The 26,534-nt window shown below is 49.1% G+C and overlaps 1 protein-coding gene across 3 annotated transcripts in view; it reads left to right on the forward strand.

The window, feature by feature from the left end:
- Nucleotides 1-26,534, forward strand: part of SHANK3 (SH3 and multiple ankyrin repeat domains 3) — a 382,463-nt gene that overhangs the window by 94,541 nt on the left and 261,388 nt on the right. For all 3 annotated transcript variants that reach the window (XM_075742957.1, XM_075742888.1, XM_075742921.1), the window contains exons 7-10: nt 1,206-1,357; nt 1,667-1,834; nt 2,954-3,070; nt 4,322-4,399. In XM_075742957.1, coding sequence (XP_075599072.1) covers nt 1,206-1,357; nt 1,667-1,834; nt 2,954-3,070; nt 4,322-4,399 — 515 coding nt within the window. The remainder of the gene's footprint in view (nt 1-1,205; nt 1,358-1,666; nt 1,835-2,953; nt 3,071-4,321; nt 4,400-26,534) is intronic.

Consider the following 26,534-nt stretch of genomic DNA (forward strand, 5'->3'; position numbering starts at 1 on the left):
AGCCCATCAGGGTAGGACAGAAAGCCCCATCCTCTGTCAGCACCGTGGTCCCCGCCCAAGGAGAGGTCCTCCACGCTCGTCACAGGAGGACTGCAGTGGGGACCTGCAGGGGCAGGAAAGCTGTGCTGCTAGCTTGCAAACCTGTCAAGGTCGTGTTCGGCCGACGGCTGGGCACTGAGATCCAAGGGAGGGGTGTAGTAGCTCCCGTCGGAAGAGGCTTTGCCCGTCCAGCACAGAGGCACCTTTCTGCATTTCAGAGCTTCACGCACCAATAGAGAGCAACAGATGTGCACCAGGGCGCCTGCACCCACCCGAAAAACAGAAGCAGAAGGTGGCTGGGGGCCGGTGGGGGTGCACTTGGTGAGGGAAGACTGTTGAAGGGGATTTCTGTAGTTCTTCTGTGGCCTGCTCAAATTATATCCCTAAGTGGAGCAAGTCCTACGCGCTGGGCAGTCCTGGGAGTCGGGACTGATCCTGGTCGGAGCTGGGACTGAGCCAGCCAGTGAGTTAGTGCAGGCTCTGCTGCGCGACAAGCCGGGCTCCTCAGAGGCCGGGGGGGTGTTGCACAGATGCAGGGGTGTTCCTCCCATTTGGGGTGAGTGTTTCACCTTTGGAGCTTGCTGCTGGTGACATGAGGTGGTGAGGACTGGCTGCGGGACAGCCGTGTGCAGAGGAGCTCCACAGAGCTCTGTGGATGCTGGTAGTGGTGCTGGGGTGCGTAGCTGTGCCTCTCCCCCTGAAACAGCAGCCCCTTCTCCATGCCTTGCTGCAGGGAGAAACTGGATGAGGATACTGATTTTCACCCCCTTCCTCTCCCCTTTCTGTAAATGGTGGGTCCAGATGTGTGCTTTCCTGCAGCGTAAGAGCCAGCAATGGCATTTCTGCCATTCGTTAAACTGCCAGCGCTTTCCTCCCCGCTCTCCTCTGCAGGGCTCACATCCGCACCCAAAAGAAGCCAGCGGGCAGCCCGTGGCCCGCTCCGACCCTGCATGCACAGTGTTTGGGAAAACTGCTGGTGTCCGAGCAGGGCTGGGAGCGGGCGTGGGGTTTGGTGTGGCTCCCTCGAGGGGAGTGGGGGGCACCCTGCGCTGCTGGAGCGCAGGCAGGAGATGTGCCCAAGCCAGAGGCCAGGGGTGTCACGGTGCCCGTTGATGGGGTGAGTGCGCCCGCGGTCTCACCCATCTCTCTCTCCCGGGGCTCTGCAGAGTGTCCCCTGACCGCGGCCGCTCAGCTGGAGCTCAGCGCCGAGATGATCAAGGCACTGCGCAATGGGGGAGCGCACCTGGATTTCCGGACGCGGGAGGGAATGACAGCTCTTCACAAGGCCGTCCGGTGCCGCAACCACGCAGCACTGCTGGTGAGTTGGGGGAAACCGCCGCGGGGGCTCTCCTCCCCTCTGCCCTGCACCCCAGCGCCAGCTGCTCCTCCCGCCCCGTCCAGGCTGCTGGCAGGGTTGTGCCCTCCCTGGGCCAAAGCATCTCTTGCATTGCTGTTGGGGAGCACAGCCCATTACAAAAGCGTGGCACTGATAATGTGAGTCTTGGGGGATGTGGGGTGAGTGCTGCCTGCTGCCATGGCCAGAGCATCCCCGGACCCTCTGCGGGGCAGGTTTCCCTGCTGTGTGGCCGCCTGAAGCCGCAGAGCGAGGCGGGCGCTTCTCTTGCAGACACTGCTGGACCTGGGTGCCTCCCCGGACTACAAGGACAGCCGGGGGCTGACGCCCCTGTACCACAGTGCCATGGTGGGGGGGGATCCCTACTGCTGCGAACTCCTGCTGCACGACTACGCCCGGCTCGGCTGCGTGGATGAGAATGGCTGGCAGGAGATCCACCAGGTGGGATGGGCAGCAGGATGGGATCCGGACGGGGCGACCACTGATCTGCTGCCGATGGAGGGGCTCGTCCCATCCCCTCGGGTGCCATGGGGACGCAGTGTCCTGGTGGGTGGTGGAGGCACTGCTCGGCAAGGGTGGCCAGCACAGGGGGCCAGCCTCCTGTGTGGAGGACTTGCATGTGGTGTGCCAGCTCTGGCTCCCATCCCAGGCCAGTGCTCAGGCTCTTCTGTTCTGGCCTCAGTCAGTAGTGTCTGGGATCCTCCCCAGATTATGACTGGCTCATAGGACAGTGCTTTGGGATCTCAGTCCAATGCCTGAGGCATCTTGGTTCCAAGCCACAATGGTATCTGTCCCTGTTTTACACATTGACAAGTGGATTTGGCGTAGGAAGACATGGGCTAGGGGTTAGGGGACCTGAGCTGGCTTTGTGCTTCAAGACTGAGACCCGTGGGAGAAGGGAGGATGCGCTGGCTCTGCCTAGAGTCTTGGAGCATTGGTAGGGCAGGTTGTCTTTGGGCCTGTGGCCTCCCAAAGCACCCAGCTATCAGCCCTCTGCAAGGTGGATGAGTACTGGCACAGCTAAGGACGAATGGATGAGAATGAAAGAACAAGACGTGTGTTTGTGATCTTGATATACTGGATATGAGTGGCCTCCTTCCTGCCTCCATCCTGCCTTGCCTTGCTAGATCTTTGAGGACTGCTGGTCCCAGGATGGACCAAACGTAGAAGAAAACACCACACCAGTTAACTACAGATGTGGGGCTGTTGCCCTCCTCTTTGCCTCCTTGTGCTTCAGAGCTTCTTTTCACCGGATAATACTACTGAGATAGCAAACAGTCTGGAGGAGGCCCTGGCACCAGTACGATACTGATCCCAAATTTGCAATTGATGTAGAGGTAATTTGTCTGATAAGTATTCAGGTGTATATTGCTGTAAGGAGCAGCAGTGTGTGTGTGCATGCATGCATGTTAATGGGACTTTTCAGGCTCCAGGTCCAGCCTGATTTAGCTTTTCTAGCATAGATGAATCCAGCAGAGGATGTTATGAGATTTATCATCTTCCTGCTGGTCCTTGATTTTCTTTTTCTATCTCTTTTTTTCTGTTTTGTGTTTTGAGCAGGCATGTCGCTATGGCCATGTTCAGCACCTGGAGCATCTTCTCTTCTATGGAGCTGATATGACTGCACAGAATGCCTCAGGAAACACTGCTCTTCATATTTGTGCTCTCTATAACCAGGTAAATGTGTATGATTTTGGGCATGAGAACTAGAAAGCGTATATAGGGCAACAGCCTGCCTGAGAGGGCACAGCATTGGGCTGAGACACCTTCTCATTGCTATTACTGTTCCCAGGCCCTGAAAGGTCCTTCTGAATTGTATCCACACTCTGTCCTGGAGTGAGGCTGTCTCTGTTTGTAGCACCAGCCTGATTTTGGATTTCTTAGGAGGCTGTTGGCCAGAGAAGAGTCCATGGTTTAATCTGTTTCTATTCCCAAGATGTTTTTTCTGATTTACTGCCTGACATGGTCTGTGATTTTTCCTCTGGTTCCTACTTCACAGCAAGCCCCCTTTACTGGTTGGGAGGGACCAGTTTGCCTGCGTGGAGAGTGCTAATTTGGCCCAGGTGCTCACATTTAATTTGAGGTGGGCAGGTGGCCTAGGTAGGGCTTGTTGGGTATATCCTGTGGTTTTCACCTTTTTCTGGGGAAGGCATGTGGGCTAGGGTCCTGTCCTTCTCAGAAATGGCTGTGAAGTCTTACTACTACTCTCTGAATTTTTGAAGAAGGCTGTCCAGACAATGTAGGGCACCACTTCTGTTTTATCTTCTGTGTGGTCACTACCCTCAGTTCAGGTGAAATTGAGGGTGATAGAAGAGCCCTCTCTGATCTTGCACACCCACTGTTCTCTTTCTGAGATGTGGAGGTTGGTATCTAAGGATTTGTCCTGTAGGTTTTGTTTCTTCCTAGAGATTTTATATGTTGTATTATGTGTTCTGATTCTAAAGGGAATTTTCAGTTTCTGAGGTGTCTATGCTTTAAAAGTTGAATACTGTTATGTTTTGCAATAGACAGTGGTACAGTGAGGCTCATTCATGGCTTGTTAGGTGGTAGGTACCTTCTGCAGATCTTGTACCCTCTACTGGGCTCATAAGCATGTGGAATTAACATCATTTACAAACACAGAGTGTTCAAAACAAAAACAATGAAAGGCTTTAGGAAATAGCAATACCTGGGGATGAGTGGTGGCCACTGTGTAGCTCTTGGGCTGATGTTTGGGCATGGCCATGCTGCCAGTGCCCCAGAGCCACACGCAGGCGAGTGGACTTGGTCACTTGGGGGTGGCTGGCTCGTAGGAGTTGAGCATCCTTCCTTGCCCTTGCCAAAGGAGACTTTCCGAGCACAATGGAACCATGGGGTTTACTTCTTTGTTGTCACCAGTCTGCAGTGCTAATTGGTTTCTTCCCCTCTTCCCCTTGTTTGCTTTCACAGGAGAGCTGTGCTCGGGTTCTCCTCTTCCGTGGTGCGAGCAAAGAGATTCGCAACTACAACAGCCAAACAGCATTCCAGGTGAGGCAGCGAGCTCCGGGCTCCGTCACTCCTGCAGAGCTCCTCATGGCCCCTGACGAGGGCAGCCTCTGCAACGTGTCTTGGGCACATGTAGGGTAACTCTTACTGGAAAACAAAACCATTGATTCAGGATGTCTATTCTGACACTGGCTCAACTGCTGGAGCAGGAGGGAAGAAAGAGAATGTGTGGTACATGTGGAAAGGGCTGTGAAGGTTGTATGTATCTTGTGGTGGGAGACTGAAAGCGTGTCTGGCCACGTGTAGTGGAGGTAGAAAGGAGAAGTCATTGCTGTCTGGAGGAATGTTGCAGTAAATGTTAGAGAAGGAGCAGAATCTGTAGAAATAAAGGACAGTGTTGCCACAGAAATGAATGCACCTAAACTTGCCATTAATAAACTGCAAGTTAGAAGACCTCTAGCCACAAGAGGAGTGTAACTCTGGAATAGTTTTCTAGTAAATATGCTGGGTACCACAGGTGGAAAAAGGAAACTTGGTTGTTTTGCAGTGTGACTCCTTCCATAAGTTTGCAAATCTGGGAAGTGACTGCCTTCAGGCTGTAGTTTGTGAGGATGTCTCTTCCCGTCCAAGGTCTGCTTTGCTCTTGTTTTTTTTTTTTTTTAAAGTTTTTGAACTTGGAATAGCCATTCTGTCTGTGTTCTTACTGAAGCGCAGTCGTTTGCCTGAGGGTGTCCTGCCAAGTCCTAGTGGGCCCTAATGAGGGAAAAAACAGCGGTTGTCTTTTCCTTTTTGAAGCAGTGCGACTAATTAGAATCTTCTGTTTCGGAGAATGAAAACTGTCATTGGTAATCCAATCAGTTTGTTTATTGGCAAATCCAAACCAGAATTTGATATTAGTGTGATGTGCTCTCTTCAGTTCCCAGCTTCCAAAGAGAAACTCCGACTCCCTGCTTGGATTGCTTGCTCAAGACTTCAGCGTGTCATTAAGTCACTGTCCACTGCAAAGTCTGGCGCCTTCTCACGTATCGTCTTTGTGTGGCCGTGGTAATGGGTCCTGCCTTTCTACGATGGAGTTTCAGCACAGCAGAGGAGAGCTGAGCCTGTACGAGGGAGCGTGCGCTACCCTGGCAGTTCTGTGGCTGCTGGGAGCTCACGTAAATATCTCTGCTGCCGCATGGCTAGTTAGTCAGTTTACTGCACATACCTCCTGTTAATTTGATTGCTACTGTTAATCAGATAGCTTGGTGTCAGTGGCCTGAGATGACTCGAGATAGCAGTGAGTAATTTAGAGGGTTTAGAAGTTGTAATCTGCTTGGTTATCTTCCCTGAGGCAAATCAGCATGCTCGTTGCCTGGGGTGGCACGCCACCTTTCGCTGTGTTGAGTTTCTCCTGCCGCAGAGGGGCCTGACCCCACTTGTGGAGCACAGTGCGTAGCCAGTGTGGTGGGGCAGGAGGAGTGCCGGGAGCTGTCTGACCTCTGTGTGTGGTGGGGCAGGAGGAGTGCCGGGAGCGGTCTGACCTGTGTGTGTGGTGGGGCAGGAGTGCCGGGAGCGGTCTCACCTCTTTGTGGCTGGTAGCAGTTCAAGAGCAGCGCAGGTTTAGGCTGAGAGTTTTCCCGGAGTATCTTCCCAGCTTCTGGCAATCTGCAACTCTCTGTTTTCCTGAGCCCGATTTGTACCTACGTCTGTCTTCAATTGCTCTTAGCTGACTTTTCTTTCATAAATTGTCTAAGAGAGTCCCCTGTGCAGATGCAGTCCTTTCCAAAGCTCCCCATCCTCATCCAAATGTTCTTACCACAGAAGGATGGAGACATCATTTTTCAGGTGGATATCGCATACTCAAAATACACAGGATGAAAAGAAAGTTGGGGTTTGTTGTTTTTATTTTTTACCTTCTAGCTGCTTTAGCAGTATCAAAAACAAAGTACTGCCAAAGCATTAGTTGTCTCAAACCTCCCATGTGCCTTGAGGTGCTCACTGACTGGGGTTGGGGTGTTGGCCTCTGGAGCATGCCGTGGGTCGGGAGCCTGTGATGGGAAGGGCACAGCACTCAAGCTGCGACTGTGAAAACCGACAGTTGCTGTTGTTGATGTGGTGAACCCACCATCCTATTTAAACAACAGGAAAGGTACTCAGCGAGGACTGGAATGTGTGGACAGGCACATGGATAGGCAGTTGTGCAAACTCCATGAATGGTGGCCGAGTCAGTCAGTGGTGTCTTCCCTCCCACTGGTGATTTGTGCTGGATCCCAGGGAGCTTAATTCCAGTATTCATAAGTTTAAATTCAGGATGGCAATGTTAGGCAATGTTTTGTCTCAAAGGGTGAAGACTTGTCTCTAAGTCTTGTTCTTCAAGAGGTTCTTTTTTTATATTCTGATAAGGTTACCCACCCGCACTACTTCAATCTTTTTCTTGCATGGGACTATTGATAGCTCAAAGTCCTCCAGATCGGTGTGTCTACAGTTTCTTGTGTTTTTTATGAAAGTATTAAGTGTTAGCTGCTGTTCAACTGCAGTATTTCGGGTTTCTTCTTTCCCTTTCCTTAATGTCAGGTTGAGAGAGTGATTGCAAAGGAGAAGACCTTTCAAATTCTGTGAATGACCGTGTCTGTCTCTGAGCATGCAAATCACATGACTTGGAAATCAAATCATTTACTTTTGCAAGCTGAACTTCATCAGAATGATGGTCCACACCTGATGTTGTAGACAGGCCATGTGAAACAGCCTTCCTGTGTCACGCTGGGGTTTCACATCCAGCTGGTGAGAAATGGTTTGATTTGTTGGGGTCTTAATTAACAAGTGTGTGAGAGGGAAGGAGATACTGTCTACTCTTGCAAAAGTCACTGTCCTCATGGCTCTCATCCAGCTTGCTATCTACCAAGACCTCCAGGGCCTCTTCTGCTGAACTGCTCCCCAGTCTGTGTCATTGACAGGCTGGGAGAGTTGGGGGCCTAGAGGAAAGCTGGTGAGGGACTGTTTATCAGGGAGTGTAGTGACAGGACAAGGGGTAATGAGTTTAAGCCGAAGGAGGGTCGATTTAGATTAGATGTTAGAAAGAAATTCTTCCCTGTTAGAGTGGTGAGGCACTGGAAGAGGTTGCCCAGAGAGGTTGTGGAGGCCCCATCCCTGGAAGTGTTGAAGGCCAGGTTGGATGAGGCTTTGGGCAACCAGGTCTAGTGGAGGGTGTCCCTGCCTGTAGCAGGGGGGCTGGAACTAGGTGATCTTTGAGGTCTCTTCCAACCCAAACCATTCTATGATTGCCAAAGCTGCTGCTTTCCCAGACACAGGACTCTGCATTTGTCCTTTTTCAATTTCATGGAGGTCCTGCTGGCCTATTCCTCCAGCCTGTCCAGGTCCCTCTGGATGGCTGCCCTGCCTTTGTGGATATTGACCATTCCCCCCGGTCTGGTGTTACCTACAAATGTGATGACCTCTGTGATGCTCCACCAGTCACTGGTCATTGGGTAGGGAACAACCCATTAAAAACCACTCTCTGAGCCTAACCATCCAGCCATTTTTTCCCCATCCATACTGTAATGTCTTAATTTATATACAGATAAAGATGAGACTTGGAAGGCTCCATCTGTCTTAATTCCCTGTGTCCTCTGAGATAACTGCTGGTTCTCCTATCTCGTATCAAAGAGATTGGGCCGTCCGTTGCAGACCTGTCTCTCAGCAGTCTGCCTTGTGGTGTGGGGCTGGAGATTTGCTGCTGCCGCCACAGGAACTCTGTTCTCTACCCAGAGATTTCCCTGTGAACAGCAGGGACTGTAAACTGCTGCTGTTCAGTACCTGTACCAGTTTGTTTCTGGTGCCTGTGCATCTGTTTCCCCATCAGTCCCAGCTGCTCTGTGTGACTGGTGTGAGCTGGAGGTAGGACCCTGCCTTAGCTGGGTTCAGTCCTTTGGTTTCTTATCACCTGGCTAGTCTCTGCCAGTGCATCAGGTCTTGCTTTCCTTTTCCTCCCTGGTTTTCTCGTATCTTAAGGAGTCATTTAACTGTTTTCTTTCTCAGGAGCCCAGTACTCTGGCATTAAACCAGATGTCATATGCTGGCAGCCCTGCTCTTTGAACCTCGGTGTCATTTTTTTCACCTTTTGTTTAAAAAAAGTAGATTTTCCAGTTGCCCTTACCCCTACGTAAAAAGTAGGAAAAGTCCAGGTTCTTATGGGCTGCCTCGCACCTCATCACCTGCCTCGCACTGTATTTTTCAGTGGTCTGTCAGAGATGCAAGCGGTTTCCTTCTAAGAAGCATCCAAGTTTTATCTTGTTCACAATGCAAACTTCCCGGTTTTCTTTCCCAAACCTCACATCTCTAACATGGAGTCTGAACTTTGTGTTCTCAATGTCAAGATGGATCTTTCTTGTCTGGAAAGTTTTGGTGGTTCCTTATGCTGCCCCTGTACATTCCCAGAAGGTCTGTGGGTCAACCATGATGGCTGTATGACAGACCTTGCTGTAATTGGCTATAGTGAAGGTTCCAGCCTTAATCAGAGGAGTGCTTTCAGTGCCCAAGGGACTTCAGAGTCACTTGTTGAATATCTCCACCCTTGATATTTCTGGTGTGGACACCTGGAGCTTGGCCCCTGCCTTCCCTAGGCACTGTATACTGCAGCATCTTGGAGCTGAAGTGGTCTTGGTGGAGCAGGTTGCAGCTGGTACATGCAGGAAGGACTTCAGGACCCCTCTGCAGCCAGGGTGCTGCTTCTTCAGCATCATTCACACACACCAGTACATGCAGGCTGGTGAGAAGTTGCAGTTTCTCAAGCAGTCTCGTCCACATGCTGGCTTACTGTGCACCTGCCTTTCCCAGAGCCTGCTGCAGCACTGACTTCTTCCGCTGAAGTGGAAGGGGATCTGAAATGATGATGGGCACGCTGTACCTTTTGTCTTCAGACTTGGAAGGAGAAGGGCGATGGCAATGAACTTGACTTCTTGTGGTAGTTCAAAGGGAAACAAATGGGACATTAGGGTGTTTCTAGTTCACATCTGTGTTTATGTGGGTGTAAGTTATCTGGTAAGTGATCTTTGTTTCTGTATGTGTTCTTCCAATCTTCCTTTCCCAGCAGTGATGGAAGATACTTTACCACACCTTTGACGTGCCTTTTCTGGATGGAGGCTTCTCATCTGCATTTTCCAGAAATCACATTGCTTGGCCAAAGTCAACATTGGCTTTTCCCTTGTCTCCTCAACAATGTTTTGGATGTCCAGACTGTGGCCTTCAGCACTGATCCATCCAAGGCCCCAGTGCTGCTGGTGCCCGAGTGCTCCTTATAGTACCTACCAAAATCTTTCCATACGAGAAAGATCAACACAGCTTGGTTGTATGGTGTAACCATTTGTCTCTATTTGGTTTCCACTCTGCTTTGGACTGTTTACTTACCCAAGGTATACACTGGAAAATTATTGTAAATGTGTGAACTTGTTATAAATGTAGCTTTTACAGCTAGTAATGATGGTTATGAGGACCTATCCAAATGTGAACTTGGCATTGGAAGTTTTAATTATCAAGAGATAATAATTCAGCCTTATTTGAGAAAAACCTCATAATTTTCTTTCATATTGATCTAAAGGTTTTCTTATGTATGCAAGCAGGTGACTCTGGTATCAAGCTGAAACTAAACGTAGATCGTGACTTCTCTCCTGTTGAACTGGTATGCCAATGGAGCTATGGGATTGCTTGTGTTAGCTCATCCCAAACATGTCTAGTGTAGGTTTTAGAAGTGCAGACAAGTTTCTTAATGATCAGTAAATGTCAATTTTGTACAAATATCTTTATACTCATGGTTGAACTTTTCCATTTATACATATACAGGATTATCATATGCAGAATATAAAAACAGTATGCAAGTGGTTGCTTCAAACTTCTAATTTCACTGAAGTTTAGCAATTGGAGCTGCTGCTTTTCTGTCAAAAAGTTCTCTGACCTTTTGATTACCACATTTTGGGGATGCAAGGCAGGGGATATGCTGGCTGGCAGAGATGCCCATGGTGCCACTGGACAGTGGCACAGGGACAGGCAGCAGCAGCTCGCGTGGGGAGCCAAGGTCCCCCTCCAGGCATGGGTGCGATCCATACTTCGAACACACTGCAGAGCAGGACGCGCGTCTCAGTATTGCAGCTTGATTCCTCTCCTAGCTCGTGGGCGATAAGGTAGCTATGATCTTAATTTCACATGTAAAACTAGCATCATAAAATCCAGGATTGGAGAGGTGGGCAAGGGTCCCCGAGGTGTCCAGTGCCAGCCCTGCAGGGAGCAGTGTCTGTCAGCATGGGCTGCTCAGGGCTGTGGCCGGGCGAGTGCTGAGCATCTCCAAGGATGGAGACCCCATGGCCTCTCAAGGCCCCTGTCAGTGTCCGACCTCCCTCTGGTGACACTCCCTCCAGCCCCAACTGTCCCGAGGCCGCCCCGGGACCCGCCACACTACCGCAGCGTCCGTCCTGCGCTGGTGAGCCCAGCCTGGCCCCGGTATCCTGACGGGTCCTGCCAGCACTGAGCGGAGGGCAGCAATCCCTGACCTCACCCCACTGGCTGCCTTCAGCCATCGCCGCCTGGGAGGTGCTCAGCCTCCACTGCCCGAGGGCGCTGCCGGCACCGGGTCTGAGGGGCCCCGGGATCCCCCAGGCCTTTTTGGGGAAGCCCCATGGGGCGGCTGCAGCCCACGGGCAGGACCTGACGCTGGTCCCGGCCAAGCCCCACCAGTCCCCGTCGGCCCGTTTCTCCAGCCTGGTGAGGTCCTGCCAATGAGCGGCCCTGCTCTCCCGCCTGTCGGCTGCTCCTGAGGCTGGTGGCAGGGATCTCCCTCCCATCGTCCAGCAGTGGATAAAAGTACCCAAAGGGACCATCCCCCGTGCCCGTCCCTGAGGAATGGGCTCATACCCGGCCACCAGCTGGACTCTGTATGGCCCATCACCACGCCTTGAGCCTGGTGGTCCAGCCAGCTTTCCACCCACCTCGTTGTCCACCTGCCCAAACCATCCCTGTCCCATTTAGCAATAAGGATGCTACAGGAGACCACACTGAACTCCTCCCCAAGATCGAGGCTGGCAATCTTTCCTGTGCTCCCCTTGTTCAGAGCCAGCCACCCCCTTGGAGAAGGCAGTAAAAAGCCAGGGCTGAGGAGAAACCTGAGAGGTCATTTTTTGGGCTCTTCTCCCCACCTGTGAGGATTAGCTCTGAGAGTTGGGGTTTTTTGTTTTGTTTTGTGTTTTGACTGGTGTTTGCTAAAGCTGCTCGTGAGCCGCCCCTGTGCTGGGCACTGGCTGCAGCCTCCCGAGATGGTCTGCTCCTGCACTTAGCTGTCTGCACTCTCAGAAAGCTTTTTCTGACATCTAACCTGAACCTTTCTTATTGAATTTTAAGCCTATTACTTTTCCATGGTTATTGAGAACAGATTATTTTTGTCCTCGTTGCAGCTGCCTTCTTTCTGCTTTTACAGTCAGATCGCCCCTTCCCCACCCAATCTTCTGTTCTCTGGGCTGAATATCCCAGAGCACGCAGGCTTTCCTGCAGAGACCTTGAAAGCACAATCCGATCATTACTACTGAGTTACTCTAGATTCTCCCCATATCTTTTATTTAACTCTGTTCCTAAAAGTAGCCTTCTCCAACTGAAACCCAACCTGTTCCGCACAGAGCGGAGAGGTTACATCACACGTGTTAAGGTGAGGTTGCTAATTGTACATCCTAGTATGTTTTTCCTTTTTCTGCCACAGCGTGACTTTGTTGACTCATTTTCAGCTTGTGATCCTGCAATCCTCAGATCTTCTTCAGCAGGACTGCTGCCTGCTGTCTCCTACCCTGCGTTTGTGCCTGGAGTCGCGGACTCGCTGAGCCGTTGGGACTGGGGAGACCCGGGGATGTCTCTTCTGCAGCCCCATGGCTGCTGAGGGTGCTCAGGACCTTACCTGGCTTGGAAAGTCCCCACACCTGAAGCGCTCCCACCCTGGGGCTTGTTCCCGTACTCAGCTGTTCTCCTGGTGAAGAGCCTTTTCATTATGCCCAGACAAAATTTACCCCATTGCACCTTGTGCCCGTTGACTCTTGTTCTTTGTATGCCTCGGAGAAGGGGCTGGCTCCATCTTCTGTAATCCCTGTGCATAATAGAGACAAAAGTAATGACAGTTTGACTAAATCTTCCCCCTGCCTATTTCTTGAGTTTCCAACAATCCTTTCAATTCTAATCCTCTAATGAGTTTGCATCTCCTTCCAGCTTGGTCTCATCTAGGAATTTAATAAGCGTATTCTGCACTCCATCATCCAGGTTGCTAATGAAAAAATTGAACACTGCTGAACCCGGGGTAGGGTCCTGTGAAATCCATTTAGCGTACATTTTTAGTCTGACAGTTAGTCATGAATTAGTTTTCTGATCAGTTTTTCATCACTTGGCAGGAGTTTCAGCTAGATTTAATTTCTGTTGTTTCTGAGAATGTCACATAAGGCTGTCAAAATTCTTGCAGAAGACGGCTATATGATAGCTTCAGTTTCTTTGCTCTTCACAAAGCCTGGCCTGCTGCCCTCCTGTAGAAGGAACTTGGATCCCTTAAATTTAGTTTGCTCTTTACAAATTGCTGTTGTTGGTCATCTCAGTTTACAAACTGCTTCACCCAGTGTTTTTCTGGACAACAAAATTAAGTCACCTGGTCCATAGTGCAGTGTTCCCCTCCTTGCGCCGTGTGTTTAAGGCTAGTTGTAACTTCTCTTCTTTTCCAGGCATCTGAGAGCTGTCAGAGATGATCGGAATTCACCACTAACGCCCGAGATTGCTCCTAGCAGGTTTTTGGCGGTGTGACTCAGCTCGTGGTCTGCAACGCTCTGGCATTTGTTGAAAAGTAAAGGCGATTTATAAATTGATTGCAGAACCAGGCACAAAGGCAGATAATACCCCAAATACTGTGTGTCAGTTTTATGAGGCCCAACCAATCTGCTGATTTGGTGATATTTGCTGCATGATCGCAGCCAATTGTGGAGTAAAAAGCTGAAGCAAAAAGGCAGCAAACCCTCCGGTGTTCGAGGTACTAAAGCTTTCCTGCCCCGCTGTGCTCCATCGGCTCTTGCTGAGAGCGTGTGGTAGCATGCTCTCCTGCAGTCCCGTTCTTCTTTGCACACTTGCTTGTGGTATCCCATTTCGTACCTTGATCTTTCTCAACCTCTTTTGCATCTGTCACACATATAATTGGGCCTTACAACACTTTGAATGGTTCTTCTTAAAGATTTACACTTTTATCGCAACGTACCGTTCGTATCGGCTTTTTGGTACAATACAAAAAGGTTGTTAGATGTATTTTCTTCAAAGATTTGTATCTTGTTGCTTTAAAATAGACATCGTGGTCTGAACTCTGCAATTTGCAGTCATGTTGCCCAGGCAACAGAATATTCTCAAATGGAGTGATTTTGTTAAGAATGTCTTCAGTTTATAGATTAAAAGTGTTCAGTGTTAAGCATACTTGGAAGGAAATTATGAAGCTACTAGGTATTTTACAGTTTAGTTAGCTTAGCCATAAACTCTTGCTAGCTAGCTGCCATTGTTTCTCAACATGTGTAAAACACAGAAACAACATCTGCTGCTTAAAGACTTTTAAATACTTAATCCTAACTAATGCCAAAAATTTTAGCTGACGTGAGAATGTCTATAGCATTATTTTTATTAATAAGCTCCGTATTTTTCTTGTCATCACTACAACAGTAGCCTTGTCCTCTTCCATCTGTTCTCTCCTGTCAAACGTTTGGATAGTAGGGTTGTGGGGTTTTTTTGTGTGTGTGCAGAGCCTACCGATTTTGCTCTGTAGCTCTACTATAGTAGAAATTAAAATAATTTATGGAGGTGTGGAGTTCCTGTTTGCACTTGGAGTGGTTATTCAACCTGTTATGTATTAAAAATGCAACATGTCTTCCTCAAACTTACTGCATTTGTTATCTGAGTGGGAAAACATTTTTTGTTTTGGCATTTAAAAATGTTTGTTAACTTTTAACAGTAATTAATTAAAGTTTGGGACCTCTCAGAAGTTTATTATTGGTGCTTAGGCTCTGTTGTCCTAAATGATCAGGTAACATAGTAACCCAGCTGCTTCTAACCTTTCTTATACTTCAGATTTATTAAAAGCTTGCTCATAATCCAGATTTTAAAAGCGTAGTTTGCAATGAAAATAAGCTTCTAGTGACTGCGATACCTGTTTGCTCTTAGAGTGATGGTGATTGGCACCTCTGGGTTTGACTCTGGGACCGAGCTGGGTTCACTGCCTCTTGGGGTGCTGAGTGGCTGTCCCCACCACCTTGCCTGTGTCTCCAGATACAGAAGAGCTGTTGCCTCTGCAGTGCTCAGCTTCTCTGATGTGCCAAATATTTAACATGGGTGACTTCTCTCATTTCTTAATTGCCATGTCTCTTTAGGCCTATTGGGAATTATAGGTACAGCAACTTCTTCCTCTTCCTCCTGAAAATAAAAATTCATTAACTCTCTGCGGTGCGAACTTGGTCTTGATTTAGGGCTGGAACTCGGGGATTTGGGTCACCAATGGGGGGGTGCAGGCAAACCCGCCTCCCTGTCCCGGGGGTGTGATGCGTGGCTCCACGGGCTCAGCAGGGCTGCCACGTCTGTGCTCCTTGCACATGCACGGTGGAGTCTGCCACCTATCTTCATAAGCTGTTTAATTACCCTCGCTGCTAGAAGTCTTCTTTTACCTCTGCCTGATTTAATCATCCTGTTGTTAGCACTTTGTGTTGCAGTAATTGGAAAGCCTTGCAGATGGACTTTCTCCCCATACCTTAGCACCTGCGCACAGTGATCTCCTCATCTCTATTGAGAAGAATAATAATTTGATCTCCTTCAACATTCACATTTTAAAGGCTTTTACAGCTACTGGATTGCTTTTGTGTCCATCATGTGAATCTTCCTCTGTTCCTATGTTCATCTTGACCTTGGCTCTGGGAGCGACCTATCTTAGGCTAGGTGGTCATTGCATCAGGTTTGGACAAAGAACCTGAACAATACTGTTGAGTAATGTCCTGCTTGATGATATCTCTATGTTAACAAATACAGTTTGAGCAAGAAAAATTGTATATAACAAATTATATGTGCACGTATCTATCTACGTCTATCTCCTGGACCCAATCTAGATATACTGTCATGAAAAAGGTAAATATGTTGTATCGTACATTTCTGGGCACAAATGTCTTGAATGGAGGTCAAGATACTACTTTTTCTAGCTACTCTAAGTAGGCAATCAGCCCTAGAAACATTTGTCAAATCTGCTTCAAAACTATCAGCTAAGGAAATCCTATGTTCAGTCAAGGTAGATTTTTCTCAGTGCTTCTCTGTGCTGAGAAAACAAGAAATTTGTTCTTAGGTTTTAATAATTATTTTTTTCTTGGCAAAGTAAGCATATTTGTCCTTCCAGCAGTGGACTGGTGGGATAATTGATCACCAACATTTTTTCTAATACTCTTTTAAGATTTAAGGTGAGCAACCCCACTTCTGTCAGTCTTGATGGTTGAGATGGCCATGTGTCTTTTCCAGCTTACTGCTTTAAATTTCTCTACCTGCTTCTTAAAGACCTGTGTCCCAAAACTGGATGTATCAGTGCAGATGGGTCCTCTCCATCTTGTTAATGCCTCCTAGAATGAAATTTGTCTTTATGCAATGTCACCATTTCTTGACTTGTGTTTAGTTTGGGGTTACCACACATTTTCTACTTTACGATGCCTGGTCACTTACTCTCCACCTCATATTTATGCACTTGATTTCTCCATTCCAAGTGTAACAGTTGGTACTAGACCTTACTGGATTTCATCTTTCTGATTTCAGACATTTGTCAGCCAGACTCATAAACTTGTCAATCAAACTTTATGTATTATGGTTTTTCTTTTAACAAGATTTACTTTCCCAAAACTAGGGAAATTATCAGTAAAACAAGAATAAAATCTAATTAGAGTCTATGGTATCAAAACTGGCATAAGATATGCAGAAGATCATTCAGAAAAGCATTCTAAATGCTAAATATGTATCAGTATTCTTAATGTACCATACGTGGCCTCTGTGAAGATTTTACAAAACAAACTAGATATTGTGAGTATAGGTAATGCTGGGATTGATGCCAGGCAGCTCAGCCTGTGTTTTCTGAGGTCAATGCTTTTCATAATTTCAAATGTTTAAAAGCACTGATGGTGTTCCCTGGAATTTCTCTTAAGTTCCCAAGACAAAATATTTTAGTGGGTATGGAAATTTCCTCTACTCATTTTTTCAAGACTTTCAGTAACTTACCAGGACTTGCCTGTTTGAATATTGATTATGTTTGGCAAATGCTGTCTGCCATCTTCCTTTGTTACAGCTGGGAGACTTCGGCTCCATACGCCTGGTTGTTTGGGAAGGATGGATTCCCCTGTTCCTGCTAAGCACCTGCCTTCTTGCCTCTTCTGCGTTGCTGTCTACAGTTGTATCATCTGCGCCTGTGATGGACCAAGGACAGAGCTGTGTCTTTTCTTTGCAATAGATTTAAAACGTCTTCTCCTGGTAGATTACTGGTTTATTTAGCTTCTCTTATCAATCATGACATAGTTGAACTCTGGGCTTCCCATTGCTGGACTATATATGACTGTTGGACTTGATGATCTTGGAGGTCTTTCCTAACCTTAAAGATTCTATGATTCTATAAGATTACAGATGCTGAGAAGACACTCTAGCCATGAATGACTTTCTGTCATCATGTACCAGGCTGGAGTTGTTTTCTTTGAGAGGCCATGTGTGGGCACACTCACAGAGTGCATGAGAAGTACCCCAGCCTTGCCGCCTGTGTGGGACGCGCGTTCCCCTCTCCCATATGCCACCTCTGGGCACCTGGGGGTACGTTCCCATGTGCTGCTCCAGGCACAGGGCAATCTGGTTACCAAGGAGCAGCTTTCATTTACCTGATGAATTTTTTTTTTTTATTTACCTCCTCTCTCAAGGCTTTCTTCTTATCCTCATTTTATTTGATTTGTTTTCTCTCTCTTTTCATTTGAAGTTTGTCTTGTAAAAATTGATCAGGTTTCTGGCCTCCTGGCTCCCTCCCACTCCTCCTACAGTCTTCAGTGTTAGACTGATCTAATTCTGAGTCAGATGCCATCTCAGCTTTGATTATCCAGATGATGTTGCTGACTTGAAATCTTCCCTGACCTGCAGCAGTCGCACTCCAGTCACAGATGTTACACAAAAGTCTCTGCTTTGCACAGGAGGCCCTGCATTTCCCCATCCTTCAGGCTGAGTCTGATAGCTCTCGAAAGGTCTGTCAGACCCATCTCTAATTCTGGTGGTAAGGAACATTCTGGACACAGATCTAGACACTGTCCAGTCCCTTGAGAGCATCCTTCAGTATTGGCTGGACCAGAGACTAGACTGACCACCTCTTCCCCAAGAGGGCTGGCCTGTCCTCTCTATCCTGTTCTCCCTGGTCTAGATAGCACCATTCATCATGACTCCATCTGAACAAGGCAGCCAGGAAATATTCTCATTGATATGTCTCCTCTCTCTCCTATGTCTGAGGTAATCTCTTTCCAGGCACTGACCACCCATGGACCTTATATTTGGATCCCTGTGACAAGTAACCATGACTTGATTTTTTTTTTTTTTTTTTTTTAGAATGGTTTGGGTTGGAAAGGACCTTAAAAGATCACCTATTTCAAAACCCCCCTGTCATGGGCAGGGACACCCTCCACTAGCCCAAGTTGCTTAAAGCCCCATCCAGCCTGGCCTTGAATACTTCCAGGGAGCCAGGGGCAGCCACAGCTTCTCTGGGCAACCTGTGCCAGGGCCCCCCCACCCTCACAGGGAAGGATTTCTTCCTCAGATCTCATCTAAATCTCCCCTCCTTCAGCTTAAAGTCATTACCCCTTTTCCTATCACTAGGGGTACCCCAACTCTCTCAGCCTGTCTTCATAGGAGAGGTGCTCCAGCCCTCTATCGTCTTCATGGCCTCCTCTGGACTCCTTCCAACAGCTCCTTGTCCTGGGGACCCCTGAGCTGGACGCAGTACTCCAAGTGGGGTCTCACCAGAGCAGAGTAGATGGGCAGAATTCTCTCCCTCTGCTTGCTGGTCACGGTGCTGGTGATGCAGCCCAGGACATGGTTGGCTTTCTGGGCTGCAAGTGCACATTGCCAGCTCATGTCAAGCTTCTCACCCCCCAACACCCCCAGGTCCTTCTCCTCAGGGCTGCTCTCAATCCATTCTCCACCCAGCCTGTAGTTGTGTTTGGGATTGCCCTGACCCATGTGCAGGACCTTGCACTTGGCCTTCTTGAACTTCATGAGGTTTGCATGGGCCCACCTCTCCATTCTGTCCAGGTCTCTCTGGATGGCATCCCTTCCCTCCAGCACGTCGACCACACCACACAGCTTGGTGGTGTCGTCAAACTTGCTGAGGGTGCACTCAATCTTACTGTCCGTGTTGTTGACAAAGATATTAAACAGCGCTGGTCCTAATACTGACCCCTGAGGAAAGCCACTTGTGACTGGTCTCCACTTAGACACTGAGCCATTGATGGCAAGTCTTTGAGTGGAATGATCCAACCAATTCCTTATCCATCGAGTGGTCCATCCATCAAATCCACATCTGTCCAATTTAGAGACCAGGATGGCATGTGGGACAGCGTCAAATGCTTTGCACAAGTCCAGGTAGATGATGTCAGTTGCTCTTCCCTGAACCATCAATGCTGCAACCCCATCACAGAAGGCGACAAAATTTGCCAGGCACAGTTTGTGCTTAGTGAAGCCATGTTGGCTGTTACCAATCACCTCCTTATTTTCCATGTGCCTTACTATAGTTTCCAGGAGGATCTGCTTCATGATCTTGTTGGGCACAGAGGTGAGACTGACCGGCCTGTAGTTCCCTGGGTCTTCCTTTTTTTCCCTTTTTAAAAATGGACGTTATGTCCAGTCAGTGGGAACTGCACTGGACTGCCACAACTTCTCAAATATGATGGATAGTGGCTTAGCAACTTCATCCACCAGTTCCCTCAGGACCCGTGGATGCATCTTGTCAGGTCCCATGGACTTGTGCACCTTCAAGTTCCCTAGATGGTCTTGAACCTGATCTTCTCCAACAGTGGGCAGTTCTTCATTCTCCCAGTCCCTGCCTTTGCCTTCTGAACTTGGGTGGTGTGGCTAGAACACTTGCCAATGAAGACTGAGGCAAAGAAGTCATGGAATACTTCAGCCTTCTCTGCATTCCAGGTAACCAGGTCTCCTCTTTCATTCTGGAGGGGGCCCACATTTTCCCCTCGTCTTCCTTTTATCACTGATGTACCTGTAGAAGTTTTTCATGTTGTTCTTGACATCCCTGGCCAGATTTAATTCTATCAGGGCTTTTGCTTTCCTAACCTGATTCCCAGCTGCTCAGACAACTTCTCTGTATTCCTCCCAGGCTACCTGCCCTTGCTTCCACCCTCTGTAGGTTTCCTTTTTGTGTTTGAGTTTGTCTAGGAGCTCCTTGTTCATGCATGCAGACATCTGGGTGTTTTTGCCTGACTTCCTCTTTGTTGGGATGCATCCCTCCTGAGCTTGGAGGAGGTGAGCCTTGAATACCAACCAGCTGTCTTGGGCCCCTCTTCCCTCCAGGGCTTTGTCCCATGGTACTTTCCAAGCAGGTCCCTGAAGAGGCCAAAGCCTGCTCTGCTGAAGTCCAGGGTAGTGAGCTTGCTGTGCGCCCTCCTCGCTGCCCTGAGGATCTTGAACTCCATCATTTCATTGTCACTGCAGCCAAGGCTGCCCTTGAGCTTCACATCCCCCACCAGCCCCTCCTTGTTAGTGAGAACAAGATGCAGCGTGGTGCTTTTCTTTTTTGGCTTCTGTGTCACTTGGAGGAGGAAGTTATCATCAATACATTCCAGGAACCTCCTCGATTGCTTATGCCCTGCTCTGTTGTCCCTCCAACAGGTATCAGAAGTCCCCCATGAAGACCAGGGCTTGTGAATGTGAGGCTGCCTCTATCTGTCTATAGAGGGCCTCATCCGCTCGGCCTTCCTGATTAGGTGGCCTGTAGCAGACCTCTACTATAGTGTCCCCTGTCCCTGAGCTCCCTTTAATCCTGACCCACAAACTCTCAGTGGCTCCTCACCCATCCCCATACAGAGCTCCATGCACTCCAGCTGGTCATTGACATAGAGGGGACACCCCCTCCTTTTCTCCCCTGCCTGTCCTTCCTGAAGAGCCTGTATTCTTCCATTCCAACCGTCTAGTCATAGGAGCCATCCCACCGTGTCTCTGTGATGCCAGTGAGATCACAGCCCTGCAGGCATACGCACATCTCTAACTCCTCTTGTTTGTTCCCCATGCTACATGTGTTTGCATAGAGGCATTTCAGTTTGGGCCTCTGATGAAGCGACTGACTGGCTGGAGTGGTTTGAATTAATTCGTGCTGCACTTTAGGTGTTCTGCTGACCTGTGATCCTTCTCCAGGCTATAGAGAGGGCAACTATTGCTGGCACTGTCATCAAACAGGTAGGAATGGGATGGATTGAGGTTCCCCTCACCTGGCAGCGTTAGTTTAAAGCCCTTTTCACCAGCTCGGCAAGCCTATGACCAAAGGTGATCTTTGCCTTCTCTGACAGATGGACCCCATCAGCTCCCAGTAGACCAGGTTTCTCAAAGTGAGTCCTATGGTCTAAGTAGCTGAAGCCCTGGCTGTGGCACCAGTCCTGTAACCATTTGTGACTTGCCAGATTTGACGGGCCCTTTTGTACCCCTTCCCTTTGGCTGGGATTGATGGAACAACTGCCTGTGCTCCAGAGTCCCGCACCACTGCTCCCAGGGCTCTGTGATCCTTCTTGATGCTCCTCAGACTGCTCCTGCCTATGTCACTGGTTCCCATGTGAAAAAACAACAACAGTGGATAATAGCGAGTGGACCGTGGGAGGTTCAGTAGTCTCCCTGTGACATCCCTCATTGGAGCCTCTGGTAAGCAGCACACCTCTCCAGAGTGCATCATGTCGGCGGATGGGTGCCTCTGTGCCTCTCAGAAGACAGTCACCTACTACCGTTGTCTGTTGCCTTTTCTTCATTGCACTGGTTGTGCTTAGTTGTCCAGGGAGCAGACCAGGCTGCCGTGCACAGCTCCAGGATCTCTCTGGTGTGGTGGGTCTTTCCTCTTCCGTCTGCAGAGCGGTGAAGCGGTTCTGCAAGGGCACCTCAGGCTTTGGGGGAAATCTCTTCCTCCTGCTGGCCCTTGCCGTTGCAAGCTTCCATTCTTTTGCATTATTGGCTCCCTCCCTTCTGCATGTGCCAGTGGGGGAGTTTTTGGCTGTTTGGCCATGGCCTGGGGGTCCACAGCAGACTGTGCTTGGAACGAGCTATCTAACTCCTTCTCAGCCTCCCTGACGTTAGGCAGCCTTCTCACCACCTCCTGCGGCTCAGCCACCGCTGCAGGAGCTCCTCCACCTGGGCACACCTTCTGCAGGCAGGTCTGCCACCCATCCCTGCCCTAGGAGAAAGGGCTGGGCATGTCCTGCAGCCTGAGGTCTGCACTGCAGCCTCTTCCTCCAGCAGCTCCATCTGGGTGGAGGCATCGGCCACCGCAGGGTAGATGGTGCAGACCCCCAGCCAGAGTTGCAGCCTTTGCTCTCAAACGAGCACCCACCATTCTGCCTCAAGGGTCAGGTAGGACAGGTGCCCTTGACCTTCACAGCACGGTGCCTGGTTGCTGGGTTATGTGTACTTCAAGTCTCCCACTTGGCCAGTGGAATGTCCTTCCTCTGAAGAGGCGCCCTCCCTGCGCACCCTCCCACGCCAGCTGTCGTGCCATGCCCTGGCTGCCCGCTCTGGTCGCAGTGCTCCTGGTGGCTCACACTCCCTAGGCTTCCTTGTGTAGGTGCAGGGGTGGCCACCGTGGCTCTGGCAATGCCCAGGTCCCATCAGCATCTCCTGCCAGAGCTGCTGGCTCTCCACCGGTCTCTCTGTTCCCCAGCATTTCCCTGCCTTGGGAAACCCCCCATGTGCCAAGATCTGCCGCTGTGCTGTGGGTTGGGCCAGCTCTGGGGCAGCTCCCCTCCGCAACTGATTTGTTTAAGGCATGCTTTGTGGCACTGGGAGGTTTCTGTGCAGATGTCATCATGGCTTTGGCCAAATCTGTCATCATTCCCTTGCAGAATCTTTTTCTAAACTTCCAGGAGATGCCACCAACCCACCTTTGGTCTCTTCAGAAAGCTGTAGCTCATTTCCAGAGCCTTTCTGCAGGACAACAAATTCACGAAAATTGTGACCTCCAGGACATCCCACTTGTCAGCCTGTTTGGCTGCTCAGCACATCACTGCTGTGGCCTGCAAGTGTCACAGCAGGGTGTAGGGGAGGTGACACCCCTCTGCCAAGGCTGCAGGTGATGTTCATACCTGTACTCCTTGGATAGCACACCACTGTTCTTCTTATAGCCTGTACTGATGGTTATCAGCCCTGCTGGAATCGTCAGTCCCAGCAGAGGTGAGATTCACTCCTCAGAGTCTGGAGATCACATTTCTCCTTCTCCAGCTCAAAGGCTTCCTGACCATAATGGCTCCAAGGTGCCTTTTTAAGGTTTGTTCCTGCTTCCCAGAAACATTCACAGATCAGAACACCCTGCTCCCCTTGATGGAGGAGATCACAGCATCATCTGCATCTTTTTGGGATAGTTTTGTGATGCGTCTCATCAGGAGAATCATCTTGTTTTCCCAGAAGCTCCACATGCCTCATCTGAAAATACTGAGAAAGTTGTCTGTCTCTCTTGGCCTAGAGCTGAATGGTTGCAGCTTGGGACATTTTGTGTTTCTCACATGTTTTTCAGAAAGTTAGTCTAGCTGCCTAAGTGCATCTTCTAAATCAAGGGCTCAGTGTGCAGACCATGGGAAAAAATACTCATTTGCTGTGTAGACCATGGACTGCAAGTTGGGTGTTTCCAGGAAGTGTTGGATCTCCTGCATACACATTGCTTGGCTGGTTGCAGGCACAGAGGCCATTTCAGATGCATTTGTCCCGGATCAGCTGTGTAGCTCACGCACAGGAGGTCTGTCTGTTGCTTCCAGGAAGTGTTGGGTCTACAGCATAGTCATACGGTGACTGACCCTAGTGACACTCCCTGAAAGCATCAGACTAGCTGCATCTGTGCGATATCATGGCAGCACACATTGCTGTGAACGTATCTAGAGTTTCTGCTCGTATGGCAGCCCAGATGGAACTGCCATATGTGAGCGGTAGGACTGACCTAGTAGGATTGCCAGATTTCTGGAAATCTAGAACAAATATAGAACATGCTTGAAGTCTGCCTGGCCAAGTAAAGGTAGACAACTTTGGAAAAAGTCCAGACATACAGCAGTCCTACCTGATTAAATAGTGTGATGATTAAAAGGAATTCTGCTCTCTGTTGTCTGGGATAATGGAGAGGTAGCAACCATCAACAATGGAAAGCCTCAATAATTGGAGAAGTCTTGGGTAAAGTGATACAAAAATAGTTGACAACTGAGTCTGGCATGTTTACAGATGCTTCTCAGGGTCTGGGGAGAGCTGAGTAGCTTGAATGTGTTATGACACTAAATTGGCTGCCTGCACCCTACCTAATAAGCCCTTTTACATTCCTCTTCCACAGAAGGTCTGCTCCCTTCTTGCGTAGCAGCACTGCTGATGATTGCTTCCTCCTCGCCCCATCATCTCCTAGAGCTGCTGCTGCATCTCACCTGCCTCCCTCATGGCTCTGCTCCTGCCTTTGCACCCCGTAGCCATCACTGCTCCTTATGCCTTTTGCACATGTAGGATGATAACAGTGACGTTCTGGACTTCTCTAATTGTTGCAGTCTGCAAATGAGAAATCCCCCTGAGAGCATGGTGTGCTTTAATACGGAGCAAACAACATGGAGGTTTGTTTGATTCAGAGTCTTTCGCTTTAGAAGCTAGAGATTCCAGTGGGTGGGGGGTATGTACTTTTTCAGATACGAAAATACATGAAAATACCAGCGTTTTCAGAGCCACTCTGGCATCTACTTAGTGTTCTTCTGACCTTCATCCAGGTAACTCCCTTTTGAAGATACCATGAAAACCACAAACACCTGTCACTGAGCTTGATTTCTTTGCTACCCTCTCTTCCTTTTTCTTCCTGCTTCGTGGAGATCCATATCAGCTTTTTTGTCAACGGGATGTCTTCCCTCAACTCAGATGTATATGGCTGGGAGTCTGTGAGTCATGGCTAGTTGACATGTTTTGCTACTCTTCTGTCTCCCAACTCCCTAATCTCCTTCTCTTTGAGACCTTTGCAAGGTGGTATCTCCAGTGCTGGCAGCCTGTCTGTGAGCTTTGCATGCCATAGGACCCATCACTTCCTCATCATAGGGGAATGGTGCTTTACCATGAACGTTTTTAGGGACCAAAGATCAGACAGTGGTGGAAGTCCACCTTGGACCTAGCCGTGCCCGTACTTGTGAGCACAAGTTCAAGGTGATTCTGCCTACTGTTGTACTGTTGTTGCACCAGGAAAGTGACTCCATTTGTTTTAATCTTCAGGACAGCTATTCTTCACGTTTCCCATTACTGTGTTGCAGGTTGGCCAGGACTCTTATCTCTGGAGATACTCCTACCTGAGCCCTCCACAGGACCGCTGAGATCCTGGCCATGGCGGCAGGATCATCAAAATAGATTTTGTATCCCTTTGTGCTGAGTTCCTTCCTTCCTCAGAAAAACTGCAGGACTGGGAGCTGGAGCTCCCATCGTGTCCCATCGGACGGTCTGAGCATCCGTGCTGGGTGGGACTCGCGTGGTGCCTGTGGAGCGCAGGTGGCTGCAGGGTTTGTGGGCTTCTCACCTGGGGGCGCGTGGGAGCCGCAGTCTCTCCCGGGGATGGTTTCCCTGCCCTGGGCCTCTGTGCAGATCCACGTCTGCAGCGTGTGAAGGACACGGGCTGGCGACAGCAGGCGCAGAGGGGCCATGGGGTTTGGTCTGCAGGGCTCCTTTCCGTCTGCTGGGAGCCTGGGGGTGCTCCCTCTGCGTTCCTGCTCTCAGTGGATCAGTTCTTCATGCAACGTGAACATGTCATCTTGTCCAAGCACCCTACCCCTTTGAGATGCCTTCTGGAGCTGAAAAACACGATGTCTTCCCATAGCTCAATACATCCATCTGAGATCCATCTTTGCTCACTGTCATACATCAGAACTCGGTGAAAGGAGTTAACAGATCCTTTAATACGAGTATGCAGCAACAATTCAGAACAAGAAAAATCAAATATTTTTATAAAAGCGGCCCAGGATGAAAACCCAGTTAAGTGTTTAAAGTTGTTTAACCGGTCTCTGTGCATCTTTGATTTATATTTGGTGGCGAACAAGTGATTGCACACCTCTGAGAAACCTGTGCTAGGGAGCAGGAGGCAGCGGTCCTGGCCAGCTGTGCTGATGGCCTTGACAATGTGGAGATGAGTTGCTTTGGTTTCTATTCTGTAGGGACTGGACCCCCCATGTGGTTTGAGGGCTGGGTTAGTGGAGAGCTGACAGGATACTGCTTTTACTGACGTGATGTGCAGCAGCAGTTTGCAGATGGCCCCTCCATACTCTTGTGCTTTGGCATGGTGTTGCTGCATTCGTGGTGAATCCTCGGTGGTTGTTACCCAAGCTCTGTGCCAGCCTGTGTCCCCAGGAGGGTCGGAGGGGCTGGGGGATCTTCTCATGGTTTCATGCAGTGTAGTGGGCTGGGTTTTGGGTTTGGTTTTGGGGTTGTTTTGGGTTTTTTTTCTTAAGGGATGTTTGTACAGTACTGTTATCCACAGAACCTGGGTTACATCTCAGCGCTATGACTCTTACCAGGAACATTTAAACGATCGTTCTGTTTTCTGCTGTTAACTTTTAGGATCTTATGAGCACACTGACATTACGTGCTGCACAACCTATTCAGATGTCCCTCCTTCTTTCTTTTAGAAATTACTGAGTTTGCCTCAAAAGATAAAAATAGGCAAACAGCTGTTAGATTAAAAAGCATTGTCGCTTTGATATCATCCTATGGAACCGCTCAAGGTGTTACAGCGTTTCAGAAAATAACCCTGTGCCAGAGCCATAATATAGTTGTGTGTCTTGTCTAGCCTGAACGCGGATTTTTCATTGCTCAGTCTGTGGCGTGCGGAAGGACAGAGTCTACATTTGAATCATCAGGGCAAGACTCAATGAGAAACGCCCTTTGCCCAATGTCTGCTCTCTCCATGACATCACCACGA

The sequence above is a fragment of the Balearica regulorum genome, chromosome 1, assembly GCF_011004875.1.
Source record: "Balearica regulorum gibbericeps isolate bBalReg1 chromosome 1, bBalReg1.pri, whole genome shotgun sequence".
NCBI lineage: Eukaryota > Metazoa > Chordata > Aves > Gruiformes > Gruidae > Balearica > Balearica regulorum.